The sequence below is a fragment of the Macaca nemestrina genome, chromosome 1 (assembly GCF_043159975.1).
Source record: "Macaca nemestrina isolate mMacNem1 chromosome 1, mMacNem.hap1, whole genome shotgun sequence".
NCBI classification, from domain to species: domain Eukaryota; kingdom Metazoa; phylum Chordata; class Mammalia; order Primates; family Cercopithecidae; genus Macaca; species Macaca nemestrina.
The window spans coordinates 135,581,163-135,602,801 of NC_092125.1; the positions used below are offsets into that span (position 1 = coordinate 135,581,163).

The following is a 21,639-nucleotide window of genomic DNA, read 5'->3' on the forward strand; positions in this document are numbered from 1 at the left end:
TCTGAAATAGAATTTTTAATCATATTGAATAAATATTTTTCTAGTCTTACATTAATAAATTTTATTAATTAAAAAAGTTAATAAAGTGTGTTAAATTTTTAAATTCCCCTTTGTAAATACTTATGTTCAGTTTGTGTGTTGAATTATACTAATCATTGAATTTCTAGAATATATCAATTTTGGCATCATGTTTATTTCTGTACATGTAATTCAGATTCAATTTGTTAGTATTTTTAAAATTTTTTCTTTTGCATTCATTTATTTATGTAATGGATATTAAAACTGGAAATATAGCAGGGAACAGTCAAATATTATTGTTCATTACAAGTTTTGAATGTACAAAGACTATTTTTGTTTTGCTTTATTTTTGTTTGTTATTTTGTGAGTTTTTCATGATAGAGTGATATTAGCCTTATAAAATTAAACTTCTAAGCATTTTATTATTTTCTCATTGGTAAGAATATTATCCTGACACATCTTTTTTACTGAATTTGGAAGTTGTCATCTTCTCCAAGCCCTCTTATGAAATAGAACTATGACCATTTTTCTCCATATCTTCTATAAGTTTTTTCCACTGATTTTATTCTGTCAATTTTGCCAATATATTTTTTCTAGAAAAATTTCTGCTTCATTAAGGTTTTTGAATTTATTAGCAAAAATTTAAGACTATTATTTCAGTATACTATAAAAATATCTCATCTGTGCCTATGATTATATTTGCTCTTGCATCTCTAAATTTACTTTGTGTTTTCTTATCTAGTTAATATTTTCTTTAAAATAAGCAGTTATCAAAGTTTTGTTTTCTTATTCTTTAATTGCTGACTATATCTTTATAATGCTTTCCCCTGCTATTCTTATTTGTTATTCTCTTTTTTTAAATTTATTTTTATTTTATTTTATTTTACATTCTGGGATGCATGTGCAGGACGTGTAGGTTTGTTACATAGGTAGACATGTGCCATGGTGGTTTGCTGCACCTGTCAATCCATCACCTAGGTATTAAGCCTCACATACACTAGCTAATTATCCTGATGCTCTCCCTCTCCCTGCCCCACTCAACTGACCCCAGTGTGTGTTATTCCCCTCCCTGTGTCCATGTATTCCCATTGTTCAGCTTACACTTGTAAGTGAGAACATACAGGGTTTGGTTTTCCGTTTCTGTGTTAGTTTTCTGAGGATAATGGCTTCCAAATCCATCCAGATCCCTGCAAAGGACATGATCTAATTTTTTTAATGGCTGCATAGTATTACATGGTATATATATGTACCACATTTTCTTTAGTATATTATTGATGGGCATTTGAGTTGATTCCGCATCTTTGCTATTATGCATAGTGTTACAGTGAACATACACATGCATGTATCTTTATAACAGAATGGTTTATATTCCTTTGGGCATATACCCAATAATGAGATTGCTGGGTCAAATAGTATTTCAGGTTCTAGGTCTTTGAGGAATCGCCGCACTGTCTTCCACATGGTTGAACTAATTTACATTCCACTAACAATGTAAAAGCATTTCTATTTCTCCACAGCCTCACCAGCATCTGTTGTTTCTTGACTTTTTAATAATCACCATATTGACTGGTGTGAGATGGTATCTCATTGTGGATTTGATTTGCATTTTTTCCAATGATTGAATGAATTTGAGCATTTTTCATAAGTTTTTTTGGCCACATAAATGTCTTATTTCTCTTATCTGTTATTTCTTGTATCTGTTCATGTCCTTTGCCTAAGTTTTTGTTTTGTTTGTTTGTTTGTTTTTGTTTTTTGTTTGTGTTTTTGAGATGGAAGATGGAGTCTCACTCTGTTACCCAGGCTGGAGTGCAATGACACTATCTTGGCTCACTGCAACCTCCACCTCCTGGGTTCAAGCTGTTCTCCTGCCGGAGCCTCCCAAGTAGCTGAGATTACAGGTGACCGCCACCACACATGACTAATTTTTTGTATTTGTATTAGAGATGGGATTTTATCATGTTGGCCAGGCTGGTTTTGAACTCCTGATCTCAAGTGATCTGCCTGCCTTAGCCTCCCAAAGTGTTGGGATTACAGACATGAGCCGCCGTGCCTGACCTCCTTTGTCCACTTTTTAATGGGGTTGGTTTTTTTCTTGTAAAGTCGTTTAAGTTCCTTGTAGATTCTCATATTAGACCTTTGTCAGATGGATAGACTGCAAAAATTTTCTACCATTCTGTAGATTGCCCATTCACTCTGATGATAGTTTCTTTTGCTATGCAGAAGCTCTTTAGTTTAATTAAATCTCATCTGTCAATTTTTGCTTTCGTGCAGGTGCTTTTGACGTTTTCATTATGAAATCTTTTTCTGTGCCTATATCCTGAATGGTATTGCCTAGATTTTCTTCTAGAGTTTTATAGTTTTGGGTTTTACATGTAAGCCTTTAATCCATCTTGATTTAATTTTTGTATAAGGTATAAAGAAGGGGTCCAGTTTCAATTTTCTGCATATGGCTAGCCAGCTTTCCCAGCACCATTTATTAAATAGGGAATCCCTTCCCCATTGCTTGTTTTTGTCAGGTTTGTCAGAGACCAGATGGTTGTTTGTGTGGTCTTATTTCTGAGATCTCTATTCTGTTACATTGGTCTGTGTGTTTATTTTTGTACCATGCTGTTTTGGTTACTGTAGCCTTATAGTATAGTTTGAAGTCAGATAGCATGATGCCTCCAGCTTTGTTCTTTTGGCTTAGGATTGTCTTGGCTATGTGGGCTCTTTTTTGGTTCCATATGAATTTTAAAGTAGTTTTTTCTAACTCTGTGAAGAATGTCAATGGTAGTTTAATGGGAGTAGCATTGAATCTATAGATTGCTTTGGGCAGGATGCCTATTTTCATATTAATTATTCTTATTCATGAGCATGGAATGTTTTTCCATTTGTTTGTGCCCTTTCTGATTTCTTTGAGTAGTGGTTTGTAGTTCTCCTTGAAGAGGTTTTTCACTTTCCTTGTTAGCTATATTCCTAGGTATTTTATTCTCTTTGTAGCAGTTGTGAATGGGAGTTCATTCATGATTTGGCTGTCTGCTTATTGTTGGTATATAGGAATGCTAGAAGTTTTTGCACACTGACTTTGTATCCTGAGACTTTGCTGAAGTTGCTTATCAACTTAAGCTATTGGGCTGATTAATGGGGCTTTCTAGATATGGGATCATGTCATCTGCAAACAGAGGCAGTTTGACTTCCTCTCTTCCTATTTGAATACTCTTTATTTCTGTCTCTTACCTGATTGCCCTGACCAGAACTTCCAATACTGTGTTGAATAGGAGTGGTGAGAGAGGGCATCCTTGTCTTGTGCCAGTTTTCAAGGGGAATGCTTCCAGCTTTTGCCCATTCGGTATGATATTGGCTGTGGGTTTATCATAAATGGCTTTTATTATTTTGAGGTATATTCATCAATACCTAGTTTATTGAGAATTTTTTAACAGGAAAGGACATTGAATTTTATCAAAGGACTTCTGCATCTATTGAGATAATCATGTGGTTTTTTTTTTCCTTTATTTCTCTTTATGTGATGAATTACACTTATTGATTTGTATATGTTGAACCAGTCTTGCACCTAGGAATGAAGCCAACTTGATTGTGATGGATAAGCTTTTTATATGCTGCTGAATTTCATTTGCCAGTATTTTATTGAGGATTTTTGCATCAATGTTCATCAGGGATATTGGCCTGAAGTTTTCTCTTTTTGTTGTATCTCTGCCAGGTTTTGGTATCAGGATGATGCTGGCCTCATAAAATGAGAAGTCCCTTGTTTTCAATTGTTTCAAATAGTTTCAGAAGAAATGGTACCAGCTTCTATTTGTAATTCCGCTAGAATTCAGCTGTAAATCCATCTGGCCCTGAGCTTTTTTTGGTTGGTAGGCTATTTATTACTGCCTCAATTTCAGAACTTGTTATTGGTCTATTCAGGGATTCAACTTCTTCCTTGTTCAGCCTTGGAAGGGTGTATGTGTCCAGGAATTTATCCATTTCTTCTAGACTTTCTAGTCTATTTGCATAGAAATGTTTATACTATTCTCTGATGCTTATTTGTATTTCTGTGGGGTCAGTGGTCATATCCCCTTTATCATTTTTTATTGTGTTTATTTGAGTCTTCTCTCTTTTCTTCATTAGTCTACCTATTGGTATATATACATACACATATGTGTGTGTGTGTGTATATATATATATATATATTTTTTTTTTTCCAGAAAAGCAGCTCCCAGATTCATTCATTTTTTTTTTTTTGAAGGGTTTTTCATGTCTCTATCTCCTTCAGTTCCGCTCTTGGAGTTACATGGCACTTACTCTCAAATCGATCACATAATTGGAAGTAAAACACTCCTCAGCAAATGCAAAATAACTGAAATAATAACTAAAAGTCTCTTAGGCCACAGCACAATCAAATTAGAATTCAAGATTAAGAAACTCACTCAGAACCACACAATTGGAAATTGAACTACTTGCTCTCGAATGACTCCTGAGTAAACAATGAAATTAAGGCAGAACTCAAGAAGTTCTTTGAAACCGGTGAGAACAAAGAGACAATGTACCAGAATCTCTGGGATGCTGCTAAAGCAGTGTTAAGAGGGAAATTTACAGCGCTAAATGCCACTTCAGAAAGCTAGAAAGGTCTCAAATCGACACCCTAGCATAACAACTAAAAGAACTAGAGAACCAAGAGCAAAATATTCACAAAGCTAGCAGAAGGGAAGAAATAACCAAGATCAGAGTGGAACTTGTTATTTCTTTTAAAATCTTGAGTTGTATACTTATTTCATTTTCGTTTTATAGATTGAATAATGAAAACATTTGAAGTTATTAATTTCAGTAAAATCTTTGTCAGCATCTATGTGTTTTCATTATTTTATTATTTTTATTTTTCTTCAGAAAGTAGTATATTTTTCCCTGTATAGACAACAGTTATGTAGGATAGTATTTTCATTTGCTTCTGTATTCTTGTGTAGAATTCAGTTTTTTTTTCACTTTATTAGCCATATTTACATTTTTTTAATTTACCAAGTATACTCTCAATTGATTTCACACCAAAGGATCATTTATAGTGTAATAAAATTGTGTATTCCCTTTAGGAGAAATGGCTTCTTAGCTGATGTTTATTTTTAGAAAACTTCTTAATTTTGTAATAAAAATTCTAATATAGACCCCTACAAATTATTTTTAAGCTAAGATGCACTTCAGTAGAATCTCTTGTGATATTTGTGTCAGTGTTACAAATCACTTAGATTAAATACTTTTTTTTGGTAATGCAACTCAGAATTTAAGTAGAAATACATATTTTTGTTTCATGGTCTTTATATTCTAATTTTTCAAAGTTAAAAGTATAAAATATGAATGAAGATACTGTATTTTTGCATATTTAAAATATGTATATTTGTCATTTCCCAAAGTATTCTGATATAATTCTAATTGATTAACTTAATTGTAATTTCTATACATTTCTTCTGCTTCATAGTTTGAGATGAAATATCTAATACAGGTATTATCTTTTTCTTGATAACCTCTAATAACATCTTGTTTTTCACTATGGTTATTTGAACCAAGAATATCTGTGATTGTGAGGTAGTATTAGAAAATAAATATAAAATCATATTATTTCTCTCCTACAAGGAAACATGTACACTAAATTTTCATTTCTAAAGAAAGCAAAATACTTTCAAAAGTTCTTCATTTTATTTTCTATCTTAGAGCATCTGGAAATATTTGGTCTATTTAACCAAATTTTCTATTAGAAAACCATGAAGAGTCTGTGTGTTTTTATTTGATTTTTAAAAATAATGGGCATCACCTATTTTATCTGAAGATTTATACTGCACAAAAAAAGTTGTAAGCCTTTATACTGCATAATAAATGTTATTATGTGTATAAATACATATTATAGTATTAAAAGAAAGTTTTCATCAAATCCCTAAGAGACTATTAGATGGAACTTTGGCTCAGGGTACATGACATTGAGAACTGTTGGACTAAAGTAGTGACTGTTACACTGAACTTGAAATAGATTGAATTTGTATTCCGAATTTAGGTAGGAAATATCTAATAATACATTACTAAAGTTATTAGAGGAAGGTAGAATATGTACTGTTATCCGTATCTAAGAAAGTCAAGACAGAAAGTATTACATATATAAAAGTACCAGGAATAAAGAAACAAAAACACCAAACAAATGCCCATAATGTTATTTTTCTGGCATCATATCTATTTAACAAATGGCATTGAGATTTCATAGCTTATCAGCCAACGTGATGTTCCTGATAGCTGTAGTTGTCTTGCAATTCTAGTTTTAGTTAACACACATTTCATCTCAATTTCCCAAGGCATAATGTAAGCAGAGCTTTACCTTTGTTGTCAAGGAATCTTTCTTCTAATTCTTTTTAAGAATAGATCATTTCTTGCATGGCAAATATTTGGGGCCTCAGGCTTTTAGGAAAGGGAAATTTGAATAGTTTCTCATTCACAGAAAGGAAAGAAGTCTGGTGCCTGTCACTCCATGGAATGTTCTTGTTATTGCTTTGTCCTCATTTCTACCAGGGATCTGCTGCCCAATGATGACCGTCCTCCATCTTTCCCACAATGTCTGTCCATGGTAAAGTCGTCTTGCTGGTCTCCTTCCCAGTAGATTCATATCAAGAGTCAAGATACTTGTCTTTGCAGCTTTCCATACACAAAAGGAAAACTCAACTGTTTTCCATTCCCATTTGCACACTATTATGTATTACAGTAGAATCAGACTGTAGAAATACAAAATGTCTGAGCATCTTTCTTATATGTTACAAAATCAAAGACATGCTCACTCTGCTGTGGTGGAAGGACTGGGAGGTCTTCATTCCTCTTTGATAAATCACAAAAAGTCACTATTAAACTAAACTACTGTGCCTTCTCCCACAAATACCCATCTCAAAAAGGTTGGGAGGTCTTCTTGAATCTTCCTGCAGAGGCACTGAATAAAGTAAACCTAAGATTAAGTATTTTGAGAATCACCTCCACCAATTAACTCATTGCTCAACTTTGAAAATGGCATTCTTATTCAGTTTGCTAATATTCTATTAGCAAGTCTGGACCTGGTGTTTTCTTTTATGTCTAACCTGTATTATATATTGGTGTGAAGGGCATTTGATTCATAAAACAAACAGCGAAATTCTTTTCCTTTTCCAATAAAATATGTATTATTTAAAAGTTAGAACACATTAAAGTTCTAAAGCCTCACTATTAGATAATTTTAATGGCATCAAAGTCTACTAATTCTAATAGTAACACTATTAACTACTATAAAATGCTTTGAATAATACATATTTAATTAATGTTCCAGTTTAATGTTGTTTGATACCTTCCAGAGTTCTCAATATTAGTTCTCAACTCACCTTGGTTGTCCCCTTATTATAAACTTTCTGACAGTTACCATATCTGCCAATATAAAAACAGAATTACTATTTTAGGAAGACAAAACATGACACTCTATGATCCAGTTCCAGTCATCTTCTCTCCAGCTTCTTGCTCCATTGCTTGCTTTGCACTTTATACTCCTGAAACACAACCTTTTTAGTATGTCTTCACATACAATATGCTGTTCTTTGCCCTTGAGGATGGTGCCAGCTCTGTCCTCTAACCTCAAGAGGCACAAGAGCACAGCAATTATGCATGTTGGCTCTGAAATTAGACTATATATGTGACTGCAATAAAGGTTATGTAAGCTCTCTTGTCCTTTAGTATCATTATCTGTAAAATGAAAATACTGATAACACTTCATGGGGCTGCTGTGGGGATTAAATGAGTCAGTATATGCAGTACTTAGAAGAGAGCTGTACACTTAGGTGCACTATTCAGTGTAGCTGTAATTATCATTTCATGGGTATACATTGCTCTTCTTCTATGACTCAGCTTAGAGACTTTGTTTTTAGGAACGTTTTGCCTTCAGAACACAAACCTACCAGGCATTGTGCTTCCTTTTATATGGCAGGAAATGTGAGATGCAGCTATTCGTCTTTTACTTTCAAGGGGACTTACTGGCACATACTTAATAACTGGATCTCTAAACTTCACTCGAGAGGCCAGTCCCTCATCATAGAGTTAATCTTTCACCCTCTGGAGGGCAGATATCTTAACAGTTTCCAGCATACTCACCACCTCTTGTTCATGCTGTCTGATCTGCACGATGTCGTCAATGTAATGAATCACTGTGACGTTCTGTGGGATGTCCAGATCGCTTCAGATTACATATATTATTACTGAAAAGAGTTGACATATCCCTGAGGCAAAACTGTAAATGAATATTCTTATCTATACTCTGACTCTGAACTATTTCTGATCTCCTTCTCTAATTGGAGTGGAAGGAGTATGCATTTGCCAAATCAATGGCCACATGCAGTGTATGTGTGGCCTTATAAAACTTCTCTAGCAATAATACCACATCTGTAACAGAAACTGCAGTCAGGACTACTCTTTAGTTAAGCCTGCAGACGTTTATAGTCATCCTCCAGAAATTCTCTGGTGTTGGCTGGGGATAGGCTGGTGGATTAAATGGGGATATGACAGGGACCACTACCATCTCTCCTCATCCCATTGCACCCAGGATAGGATATTATCTTTGATTTAATCTCTTGGCTGGATTTTCAGATATTTTAATGTGACCTTCCCAACTACGATAGCTTTTATAGCTCTTACTTCACAGACCAGAGACCCAGTGTAGGGATTACTTCAATTGACAAGCGTAACAATTTCAATTATACTCTTAGAGACTAGGAGAATGATCACTGACTGGGTTGTGGTTTCAGGGGGTCCACTGTGAACTAGACTTCAGTCAGGCTCCATTTTTTGCCTTGCCCCATAGGTACCCGCTCTTATGTCTCCAAGTATCAATGTTACTGAACAACCAGTACTTGGTAGTCCTTGAAATGTCCGATTATTCCCCTTTTTCCAGGGCTTAGTTGCCTGGATAAATGACCATAGTTTCCTTTGGGAAAGGACTAGGGGAATCACAGTATTGACTTGCTGGGATGTTTCAGGGTCTTTATTCCTAGGGACCCTGACACCTCTTTGGTTAGCAGGTTCCAGAAGTGAAAATTGTCTCGTCTGAGAACTGACCCAAGTATTGTGACTTTTAATAGGGGTGACTACCCTCTGCTTCCAGACTTTGTTCATTTTCCTTTGACAATGTCACCTATCAAAATCCTGTATTTTCCTTTTAAAGGCCTTATTTGAAATCCCACTTCTCTGTATTCTTGATCTTCTAAGCTTAGGTAAAATGAATGTCCCCAGCCTCTGAACTCTCATACACATGTGGTGATTATAGCCTGTTTTATATTATATTTTTTGTGTATGTATTTGCCCCTACTTGACTGTACATTGATGCTGGAAATGTTATCTTATCATCTTATTATTTAAATGCCCCACGTTGTGCTTTGAACATATTATGCAAGCTATGGAAGCTTACTGATGATTTTAATGACACTGGCTTTTCTTCTGCATTTAGCCCTTAATAGAACATATTCCTGTTCTATTTATATGCTATTTTATGTATGTAAACCTGTATACTAAAAGACAAAAATGTTGTCACATTTTATATAGAGTCTCATAGAATTTTTGCCAGACTTTTCGTTCTTTTTGACATTAGATGTTAAGATTTTAATTAATCAACTGCCAAATTTTCTTATGCAAAATGTTGTTTCTTATAGATAATTTGTGGTAAAAGCCTTTCAGTGAATGACATGACTCTTAGCACTTTGAAAGAAAAAGGCTACAAAGCTGCTTTCATTGGAATAGGTGAGTAGTTTACTCTTAAATATATTTACTTATAATATATTTTTTATTTCCTAGCAATATCCAGAAGAATGACTGCCTTCAGACATTTTCATGATGGAAGTTATGTTTATTCAGGGAATAACAGATAGAAATGTTTGGCCAAGTAACTAAATTTCTATTTTACAAGTAGTTGTGTTGTTTCACCTTAATTATGGAGAGATTTTGGCAAGATTTTTTTTTTTTAATCTTCCCATTCTTTCACCACACCATTGTCACCAGTGAGAATCTCTAGGAAGAAAATATTTTCAAGTCATGTCACTGGAAACTCAGAATCTGTCTAGAGGCTTTAGCTTTCTTTTTATGATACAACAATTGTCTAAAGTGATAATGAAGGACAGAGTTGGCTGGTTCCCTTTTGCTATTCGTTTTTCAAAATTTTCTAAGACTTTTCTTATTTGGTTGCATTTTTTAAATGTTCCATCAGTGTTGTGAAAGTCCCATAGACAGTGTATTACTCCTGAAGCACTCAATGTATACTGTTTTCTCATATTTTGCCTAAATTTGTTATAGGGAATGAGTTTTCTAACATTTTTCTTCCACTTAGTGTTTACTGAGAGACCAAAGAGAACAAGTAAGTTGACTTGACTTAGTCTTTGCCTCATGCATGTCATACTCATTCTTTGATATGATTTGTACTATGGGCAATTATGGCATATAAATTGAGTATGTTAAATCAGGGATCCCCAAACTCAGGGCCATGAAGTCGTACTGTACTGTTAGGAACCTGGCCACACAGCAGGAGGTGAGTAGTGGGCAAGTGAGCCTTACTGCCTGAGCTCTGCATCCTGTCAGATCAGCATTAGATTAGATTAGAATCTAATGGCATTAGACTCTCATAGGAGTGCAAACTCTATTGTGAACTGGGCATGTGAAGGATCTAAGTTGCATGTTCCTTATGAGAATCTAAAACTAATGCCTGATAATCTGAGGTGGAACAGTTTCATCCCGATACCATCCTTCTTCTCCAACCTGGTCCATGGAAAATTTTTCTTCCATGAAACTGGTCCTTGGTACTAAAATGGTTGGGAGCAATGTGTTAAACTGTTACTCATTTTTAATATAAACCCTTCTTCTTGTATTTTACTTTGTCTGTCTCTTTGGCGGTTCACACCCAGAATGTGAAGTTCTAAATATCACCACTTTAAGTGATCACACACTGAGTAATGTTCGTTTGGCAGCTCTCCTTTTTTATTGTCTTTCGGGAGTGCAGTCATTATTAATGCTTCTTTGTCCACTAAACTTTTCTTATCAGAATGTCGTATCTGAGACCATGTCTGTCAGCCCCATTTTTTAGGTGAAAAATTATGGAAAGCAATATAAATTTGCACTGTCATCTAGCTCCTAAATGTCTCAACTGAACCTCCTTCCTTTCAAAAATTTTGGGTGCTATTGCCGTTAGTATCTGTCTATATGATCTTAATTACAATATTATAATTATTGTGCATATCAAAAGTAGGAAGGAGGCAAGATCTGATATTTTCCCTAGGTTCTATTTTTAGGCATATTATATTTGACTTTAGCTTTACTTTTCAACATTACGTTTGTATTGAGAATTTAATGTAAAGAAATTGGGCAGGTGTCTATAAGTTCCAATTACTGTCAATAAACACATGATCAAAAATGCTTGGTCAGTAATAAGTGGAAAATTTCATCAGGCTTTAGGTCTGCAATACTGATAATGTTATCAAATAACTATTTGAAATTCACCATTGTACTAAGAGATATGTTTTCCATTACTTGAGTATATACTAATACAATTATTATGACATGTATCTGTAAGAACTTCATCTACAAAGGATCTCTGTACTGAAGAAATGTGGAACAATAAAGTAACCAATACATTGAAATATCCAAATTAATTACATAAGAAGCAAATTATTCCAAAAACTTGGAATAATTAAATTGTTCAACACTCTGAGTAGTTACAACCATGAAACACCTTCTAACTGAAACAATCAATAGTTTCAACTTTTTTATTTTATTCTATTATGTCCCCATAAATATATTATTTGATAATGCTATACTGGTTCACAATACAGTTGTCTCCATTTGATTCTGCACTGAGGTGTGAATACAGCATTTAGAATGTAGAGTCCTTTCATATTTATGTGCTGTGCATTTTCATGCTGAGAAGTGAATCTTTGACATTTTGGTGTAGTGATGTGAGGAATGCAGTTATGCTCTATTTCAGTATTTTGTATGAAACATACACAAAAAAATTCATCATGTCAAAAAAGAAAAGCTTCAGTCTGTGGAAGACAAGTAGCCGTATTCTCTAGGAAATGTTTATTTGACACTTGTGTGTCGATTTGGGAATTTATGACCTTTGTATTACCATATAACTGTCGATTACTTGGACAGCCACACAACCTTACATGCTTTTGTTCATTAACCTTGCTTCCATATTGTAATTAAACTTTACTCACTTATTTTATTTACCCTTTCTCACTGACTTTGTAGGAGGAAATGTAGAATAGGAATTCCATATTATTTAGGATATAGGTTTGGGCGCTTTCAGAAAGCAATAGAGGGTAAAACAATATAAACATTTAGTTCTTTCTCATGTAACAGTGTAAGCCATTTTCAAACCTGAATTCCATCTTTGGTCTATGGGTAGTTACCATGTTCACATTCATGCTAATAGAAGTGGGAAAGAGGGAAGCAGCTCCTTTACTATTATATTTATGAGCCAGAAGTAACACAAATCAATTCTTCTTTTATCTCATTGTCTGTAAACTGATCATATCAGCATGGCAACAGCAGAGGGTGCCGGGAAGTATTGCCTTTTGCTGGATGGACATAATCTCCATCAAATGTCTAGAATCATAGGGAAAGGGGATGACAGATATTGAGAGAGGATAGAAATAAAAGTCTCTGTTACAGGTGTGCATCATCATTAGTGTTTGACACATGAGATCAGTAAAGCACTTAGTAGCAAAGAAAACACTCTTAGTACCTGGTGCATACATGTTGGTTACATAGGTAGTTTTTAAAAATGGAAATGCCAGGCTGGGCATGGTGGCTCACACCTGTAATCCCAGCACTTTGGGAGGCTGAGGTGGGCGGATCATGAGGTCAAGAGATCGAGACCATTCTGGCCAACATGGTGAAACCTCGTCTCTACTAAAAATACAAAAATTAGCCAGGCGTGGTGGCATGTGTTTGTAGTCCCGGCTACTCGGGAGGCTGAGGCAGGAGAATCGCTTGAATCTGGGAGGCGGAGGTTGCAGTGAGCCGAGATCTTGCCACTGCACTCTAGCCTCGCGACAGAGTGATGCTCCGTCTAAAAAAAAAATAAAGAAAAAAAAAAGGAGATGCTTTCTCTTTCTGTAGTTGGAAATGCCATAGTTATTGATCTTGTGTATTTATAACTACCATCTTGTTCTATGTTACATTGTGTAAAATAAAAAATATTTTTAATTAACTATGACTTAATGAAGATAGTTCATTAAGCCCACTGTATTAAGATAAGTCTGTTTGCATGTTTCCTGATTTTAACTATTGTGTGTGACATTGCTCATGAAAAGTATCTCACTTTTAGAGTTTTCTCTAACTAATACTACCAGAGTTCATTAAGGAAATTATCTCATTGAATGTACATCATTGTTACTTCTAAAGATTTATGTCTCTTGAGCCATGAGAAGTTTAGTTTCTTCTAAGTACTAAGATAAAGCCCTATGTCTTACTCAAAATCAGTCTGTTATCTTCACAATAATGGAGTCTTTTTTAAAGACTCTAAAATTTTGGTAGTTTTACTGAAATCAAAGCACCTGGACAGCATGTTACTGACAGTATTGAGAAGTAGAATTGGAACATCTACTATACAAGGCTTTTTAAAAATATTGGATGGCTTTCTTTGTTTGGTATTGAAATTGACATAATAGGTTACAACCGTTGTTTCTTCCTTTTTATTTTATAAAAATAACCAGAAAATAATAGAATAGAAAATATCAAAGTGTGTTGGCTATGGTTAGGGCAAGTGTTATTTTGTGAAAAATGTTTTTCAGCTGTGTGTGTGTGTGTTTGATGTGTGTGCTTGCACATACACACTGCAATAAAATAGAATGTATTTTTTAAATGTGGCTCTAAAGTTTGATAGTCAATGCTATGCAATGTGAGGACCCTGATGGACTAAACACCTTTTTCCCATAGTATACTCAACACCTATCAGTAAGTAGCTATTAGTGAGTTAAATAAGTATTGAATGACTACAATCAGTGTCCCAAACACTGTGCTAAGAATTTAAAAAACAATAAAGAAATCTGAATTAAGTGTTTAGGTTTGTATTAAATTGAGTCAGAAATATCATAAGACATTCAAAAAGAACAACCATATTGCACAATTTCAGGAGTGGGACATAGTCAGGTAGACGGACTGGACATGGGTATAATTCCTTGTTTTTTTTTATTTTTTTTATTTTTGAAGTTCTGTGGGTAATTTTACTCTAGAGCCAAGTTTAAGAATCACTGTTACAGATAACTGAAGAGACGGACCTTTGATCTTTGTTTTAAAGGAGCCCATTTCTTTTTCTCTTTCTGATTGTCCATCTTCTGATAGATTTCCTCTCATAGCCTCATAAAACATGATAGTACCAAAAAGGTTAAACAAGCATGCAAGGGAAAGAACATCCAGTAAGACCCGTTTAGGTAACTGATCAAACTTTATATATTGTTCTGACAAGTTTTTCTTTCTTTGAATTTTTGTTTTTAGAGTACATGAGAAAGAAGGGGTTAAAGGGAAAATGCAGTAAAATCCATTATGATAGTCACTATGAAGCAGGAACTACAGGAAGATGTTATAGAGATGAATAGTCACTTTTTCAACACCAAGTGCTTTACTTGTGTCTACCCAAAAGATTTCCCTTGAACTTACTTCTTGCTACCACCACTCCCCTCCCTTAATGCCACTGGAATACTGCTGTGGCCTCAATCAGTCTCTTTGGCCACCACTATTCACACAACAAAAGTAGTAATCATGCTGAAATAGGATCTGATCATCATTCCTCACTAAAACTCTTCCATAACTCCATATTTCCTTCCAGATAAAGAAAAGTCCCACAAAGGTTTTCAAGGCTCTTCTTGATTCGGTCACAGCTGTGTCTCTAGTCACTTCTCCTATTAAATTATGTGATTCAGCCATTCTGAACTGTTTTTAGTTTTACCTTATCTAAAGTTTTTTTAACCTCCACTTTTGGACATGGGTCTAGAGCTATCTTTATTTTCATATTTATATTCTTGACTTAGATGCCTTTTTTCTATTTGATACAATTATTTTACTTGTAATGATCTACTCTATACCTTCATACTTTAGCCTGGATTAATGAATCATCTTCCTCACCCCCTGCCCCACACAAACCCTATGTTCCTGCTCTCTTTCTACATGTTCAGACTGGACTTTTACTGTAGTATTGCACTTCTTCACCCCCTTTATTATAATTGACTAGTTACATGGTTGTTTCCACCACTAGAAGTTAAGCTTCTTAAAGACTGTAGATTCTCTCTGACTTTTTCATTGACAAATGTTTGGTGCCTAGCAAAGTGGCTGGTACATAGTAGGAACTTTATAAGTATTTTCAATTATTGATTTTAAAATGCAACTCTTTTGACTGTAAAGTAAATTTATAGGTGGTTTAACAAAGTTGGCAATTTTTGGAGGATTATGACATTGCCCAAACCCAGGGGGAATACATTTTACATTATTATAATTTTGGTATTACACTATTAATGAAATAAACAAATAGGAATAGTGATATTAGAAGTGGTGATATTGGTAATAACAGCGGTAATAGTGAATATTATTCCAGGCTCAATTCTTAACATGATCTATCCTTTTAACTCTTAAAATGGTCCTTGAGGTCGATATTCTTAACACTCTTTTATGGATAAGAAAATTAAGACTATCAAAGGTAACAGAAAAGAAGTTAATGGCAACTAAAGCATGGAAAATGAGTTTTATAAAGAAAGAAAAAAAAAACCAGTGCAAATATCCATACTTCAATTGTGACTCTAAGCCAATATGACTCTGTCTACATTTCAGCATCTCACTTAAGATTCTAAAGAGGGTAAGCTCATACTCAAGAAGAATTAGTCTTTATATTTAGCCTCACTTTTCTCATTGTTATCACAAATTGGTTTTCTTTTAGTTACCATCAGAAAATAATATTTTTTAAGTGTGAAGATTCCCAAATATTATAACAGACAAAGAAGAGATAATTATAATTAAGAAAATCCATTGATAGATTGTGGTATTAAATTTGCTACAGAGTGGCCTTTAGTTAAATCTCTCATGCCTTCACAAAGCCAGAATTCTTCTCTATAACAGTTACTCTTAATTGGCTTCTTAATCAGGAATTTCTAAATTGTACATAGTTGTGTATACTTTCTATTTATTTAGAGGAAAATGCAATAAAGTTTTTAGACCATTCACGTTACTTCTATCCCCAGATAAAAATGTAGATTGTTTAGTCACTATCCGCAACTATGAATAGATTATTTTTAAAAATAAACCTGACTTAATTGTAAGCAAAAAGCAAGTCTTGAGTATTTTGCCAATCTACTTTTTTATTTGTAATATTTTTTAATCTAGTGTCACTTGTAAGTACTTGGGTATAATTGTAAAATGGCTCCCAAGAATTTGGAAATGAGGGAAATAGAATTCCAGCTGAGAGTTCATTAAATCATTACTTAATGAGTTCATGCAAAGCCCCAGAAGGAGATAAAATAGATGTAGGGCAATTATTCTTTGATCATATTAACATATCTATAGAAAGCACATATTAATCTGCAGAAGCAGGCAGTGGGGGCTGGTCATCTTTAGAAGTGTTGAGGAAGAAAAGGAACCTGCAGAAATATCAGAAATATTGACAGTGTCTCTTTTAAGGCACCTGAATCAATGGACCAGGAGTTCTTTGAGCCCAGGTCATAACATAAACAGAGAAGTCCATTTTAAAGACCTCTGAATCTCCTTGTTCTGATTCCAAACTCACCAAACTGCCACTGATTCCTAAGTAGTTTGATTATGAGAGATGAGTGTGGGAAGGGGAGGTTGCAGTGAGGTGAGATGGTTCCACTGAACTCCAGCCTGGATGACAGAGTGAGGCACTGTTTCAAAATAAATAAATAAATAAATAAGAAAGAAAGAAAAGAAAGGAAGACAAAAGAAAGGAAAAGTTTATTCTGTGTTCATATATAATGAAATATATGTCATTTATAGTAAAGAATATAGTTTTCTTTTTGTTATTTTTGGTTGTGTGCATATATCCCTCTCCTGTCACCCACACAAACACAGTATATTAAACATTTATGAGAGGTGGTGTTGGTTTTTATCCTTGAATTCCATATTTCAGCACATTTCTGAACATATAATAGAACATCAATAAAGTTTTTTGAAGTTAAATCATTGGAAAATTAAAAAAAGAAACAATTGAAGAAATGAAAAGCAATGTAATAACTTGTTGAGAAATTTTGAGATTATACATGATTACTTCACTGCTTAAAATTCATGGATCTTTCCAAGCATCCTCTTTTATCTTTTTTTGTTTTTGACAGAATGCAAAGACATATTCATTAGTTCTGATTAACGACTCAAAGGCACTCTTAAGTCATTCTTACTTTGATGCCTTATAATTATGTCAAGTATTACATTACTGTGCTGAATATCAGATATTTTCTTTAAGTATTTTTGTTAATTTTTAATGATAGTACTCGCTAGGGTATTTAATGAACATTTTGTGATGAAGATGATGATATAAGGAAACATTTTTAAAAATCATGGCTTTTTCTACTTGTAGAAGTCTTTACATATTGTAGATGATCAATAAATATCTGTTGAAGTATTGATTAATTAATTAATGATTAACTTTAATTAACCCTATTAACTCATTATGTCTTCCATATTATTGTAAAAAGGAGATAATTTATTAATCAATAAGGTTATTTTAACTTTCCGTAGCTTATATTTTTATTTTAAAGGACCTTTTATTAAAAAGCACAAATTATATTTTAACATATTTTATCTTCTTTGCATTTACCTTCTTTGCATTTATCTTCTTTGTATTTCTTTGGATGGAGACATGGAGGAATTTTTATTATATTTTTCTATATGTGTTTCGTGGAATAAAGACATACTTATGGTAGTTACCTAAATTAAAGAAGTAAAACAATTCTTTTTGGTGTTTTCATTGTTTAAGCATTAATTTTAGTAGTTTCCAATGGTTTAATTAACTCTTAAAGAGAAGTTGATAAGAGAACTGGAAAATTACTGAACTAAGCAAAATGTTGTCTTTCAACTGCTGTTTGTGGCTGCCAGTTACATTTTTTTTGTGGGAGCTAATTGTCATTTGAACCTGGAAGGGGTTATTATTGAACATATACTATGGGTATTATCTTAGTCTTGTTGGGCTGCTATGCCGAAATAGCATAGACTGGGTGTCTTTAATAACAAACATTTATTTTCTCACAATTCTGGAGTCTAGAAGTCTGAGATCAGAATGCCAACATGGCTGGGTTCTGGTGAAGGCCCTCTTCCTGGCTTGAAGATCTCTCCCTTCTCCCTGTGTGTTCTCATGTGGCCTTTCCTTAGTTTATCCACATGGAAAGAGAAAGACCTCTGACGTTTCTTCTTTCTATAAGGGCACTAATAACATGATAGGGGCCCCACCTTCATGAATGTAACTAAAACTAATTACACCCCAAAGGTCCCATCTCCAAATACCATCACGTTTAAGATTAGGGCTTCAGCATGTGACATTTGTCCTTAGGAGCATCATGATGTTTTGTTTTGTTTTCCATTTGGTAATCATACTATCGGTCTGCATTGTCCTCTAGGGGTAGAATATTGATGTTGAAGGATAAATTTTAGAATACTTAATAAAATTAGAAGTTATTGAGATAGTGGATATCGTCAAGACCTTTGGAACATCACAGTACACAACCCTTCCCCTCCACCTCCCACAATTCAATGAAGCTGAATGTGGAGAATTCAAGACTACATTGTATTCATGTGCATAGTACACAGTGGTTTTCAAATAGAGCTAGGAGATGTACTATTGGATAACTGTTTTCACATTGCAAACCACATAGCTCTTATCTTACAAATTGCTGCTATGTAAAGTTTGGTGAACTGAAGAAGACATACACAGAAGGAAAGAGGGGTTAGTAAGAGAAAAGGAAAATGGTGTGGAAATGGCAGGGATTGATACAAGTTGGAGGAAACTAGGCATATTTCCATATATGATATATATTTCTTTCTAGAAAAATCTTACCAAAGTACAGAAATGTGAAATTTTGGAGGATAATTTGTGTTTTATCCATTCCTTATTTCCTGTACATACAAGTTAAGCTATGCCATCTTTCATTAGCGGGATTAGATAAAGTGATCTAATAATCTCTTTCTTTGTCATTTAAACAGCTTTTTTGACTCTAAATGCTTAATACCCATATACTCTAAAGCAAGACCAAAGCTTTTAAGGGACTGCATTAGATATTTTAAACAACAAATCTATTTTAGAAGCAATGCAATTGAAATTTATATCAAATCAGTTTTCCTTCAGATCTTGCCTTTGAATGGTTTAAGGGGTGTCCAAAACAGTCATATGGTTCCCAACTTCCCAAATACAGTCTAGTTTGGTTATATTACTTTTTCTGTTTCTTAAACTCATATTACGTAGCACTATTATAAGTTATGCCAGGAATTAATATATAGGGAAAACAATACTGCAAGAATGATTACAATATGAAGTGGAAACATAAACCCTTTTTTTTTGTTGTTGTTGTTTTGTTTTGTTTTTTGAGACGGAGTCTTGCTCTGTCGCCCAGGCTGGAGTGCAGTGGCGTGATCTCGGCTCACTGCAAGCTCCGCCGCCTCCCGGGTTCACGCCATTCTCCTGCCTCAGCCTCTCTAGAAGCTGGGACTACTGGCGCCCGCCACCACGCCCGGCTAATTTTTTTTGTATTTTTAGTAGAGACGGGGTTTCACCGTGTTCGCCAGGATGGTCTTGATCTCCTGACCTCGTGATTCGCCCGCCTCAGCCTCCCAAAGTACTGGTATTACAGGCGTGAGTCACCGCGCCCGGCCAGGAAACATAAACTCTTAAATGCATTATTAAGCATTAATACTGTGGACATCTGAGAAAGTTTTATATTTGAAACAACGTTTTGATTTATTTGCTTTCCTATCTCCAAATATGTAAGGAATCTTGATGTGTGTTATCATCTTCTGATTAACCATGCAGTGCCACCTGGTGTGCAGATGGAAAGAACATTACACATCAGAGGCTCTGTTCACACCCACCCCCACCATACACAAACTTACATGGCAGAAAGTTAACAGATGTTCATTTTGCTTGTGTTACTGAGATAAATTGTACATCCAACTCTTAATTCATAAGTTAAATTTAGAGAATAAGATATTGATATTTGGGTTAATCAAAGATTATATTAACATATCCATTATGAGAATAAAGTAATATTTAATTGGAAAATTGCTTCTTTGGATCTTTCAGGTCTTACTTTGTGTTTTTATTTTTTCTTTTTTTTAAAAAAAAAATTACTTGGTAGTTTTGTCTGTTGAGTCTTATCTATATTTTACTGATGAATTTATCATTCCTAGAATATTGTAGTTTAAAACTGGTTGCTATTTATTTTTTCTCTGGTTAAGTTTCCATTTTACAGGAAAAAAATAGCCTTTCTTTTGTCTTTAATGGAGATTGTATCACAGTCAGGTATTTTTCCACTTCTCTTACTCTTTTAATGCCACTGTTGGTTGATCACATTTTAAAGTGTATTTTTAAGCTTCTGCAATATACCTAGCAGTGTGCTAGCAATTATATATTACAGAAAAATTAAAGAGGTTATGATATATTTAGAAAAGTAATTAAACTAATGCATTTTAAAAATACAAACTTTGTGCATATAAATGTAATAAATAAATAGAGTAGCTGCATTTATTGAAGTTCTGTGCAAAGTCATGTTTAATTCTCACAAAGTAATTTTGGATTGGTATTATTCATATCTCTATTTCACATTTATGTAAATGGTGTCTAACAGATATTAAGTAACCTTCTCAAGTACTAGAACCTGGATTTAACTGAGGCCCCTCTGAAACCAAAGCCCTACTCTTGGCTAATACATTAAGTTGGCAGAATTTAAATAATCATTTTTTAAAATTTATTTTATGTTTTCTTAAAAATATTTTAAATTAATTTTTTAAAAATTTGTGGTAAAGTACACATAGCATAAAATATACCATCTTCATCATTTTTAAGTGAATGGTGGGATTAAGTACATTCACATTGTTGTGCAACCATCAGCACTATTCATCCACAGAACTCTTTTCATCTTGCAAAACTGAAACTATACCTTTTAAGCAACGAATCTATGAATTTAACTATTCATATGGTCCTATGGGTGTGGGTGGAATCATACATTATATATTTTGTGTGTGAATGGCTTATTTCACGTAGCATAATGTCTCAACCTTCATGTTGTAGCTTGTGTCACAATTTTATTCCTTTTTAAGATTAAATAATATTCTTTTATGTATATATCACATTTTGTTTAACATTCATCAATCAATGGACATTGGATGGTTTCTGACTTTTGGATATTGGAAATAATGCTCCCACGAACATAGGTTATAGAAATATTTCTTTGAGTCCTTGATTTCATCTCTTTTGGCCACACATCCATATGTGGAATTGCTAGATAATTTGGCAACTCTGTTTAATTTTTTGAGGAGCCAACATACTGTTTCCAAAGTAGCTACACCATTTTACATTTCACCAACAGTGAAAAAAAGTTCCAGTTTCTTCACATCATCGCCAACATTTGCTAG

At 34.0% G+C, this 21,639-nt stretch overlaps 1 protein-coding gene across 6 annotated transcripts in view; it reads left to right on the forward strand.

Moving 5' to 3' along the window:
* The window catches only part of LOC105485445 (dihydropyrimidine dehydrogenase), an 875,814-nt gene that overhangs the window by 253,864 nt on the left and 600,311 nt on the right, over nucleotides 1-21,639 (forward strand). For all 6 annotated transcript variants that reach the window (XM_011747801.2, XM_024793997.2, XM_071074657.1 and 3 more), the window contains one exon: nucleotides 9,681-9,768. In XM_011747801.2, coding sequence (XP_011746103.2) covers nucleotides 9,681-9,768 — 88 coding nt within the window. The remainder of the gene's footprint in view (nucleotides 1-9,680; nucleotides 9,769-21,639) is intronic.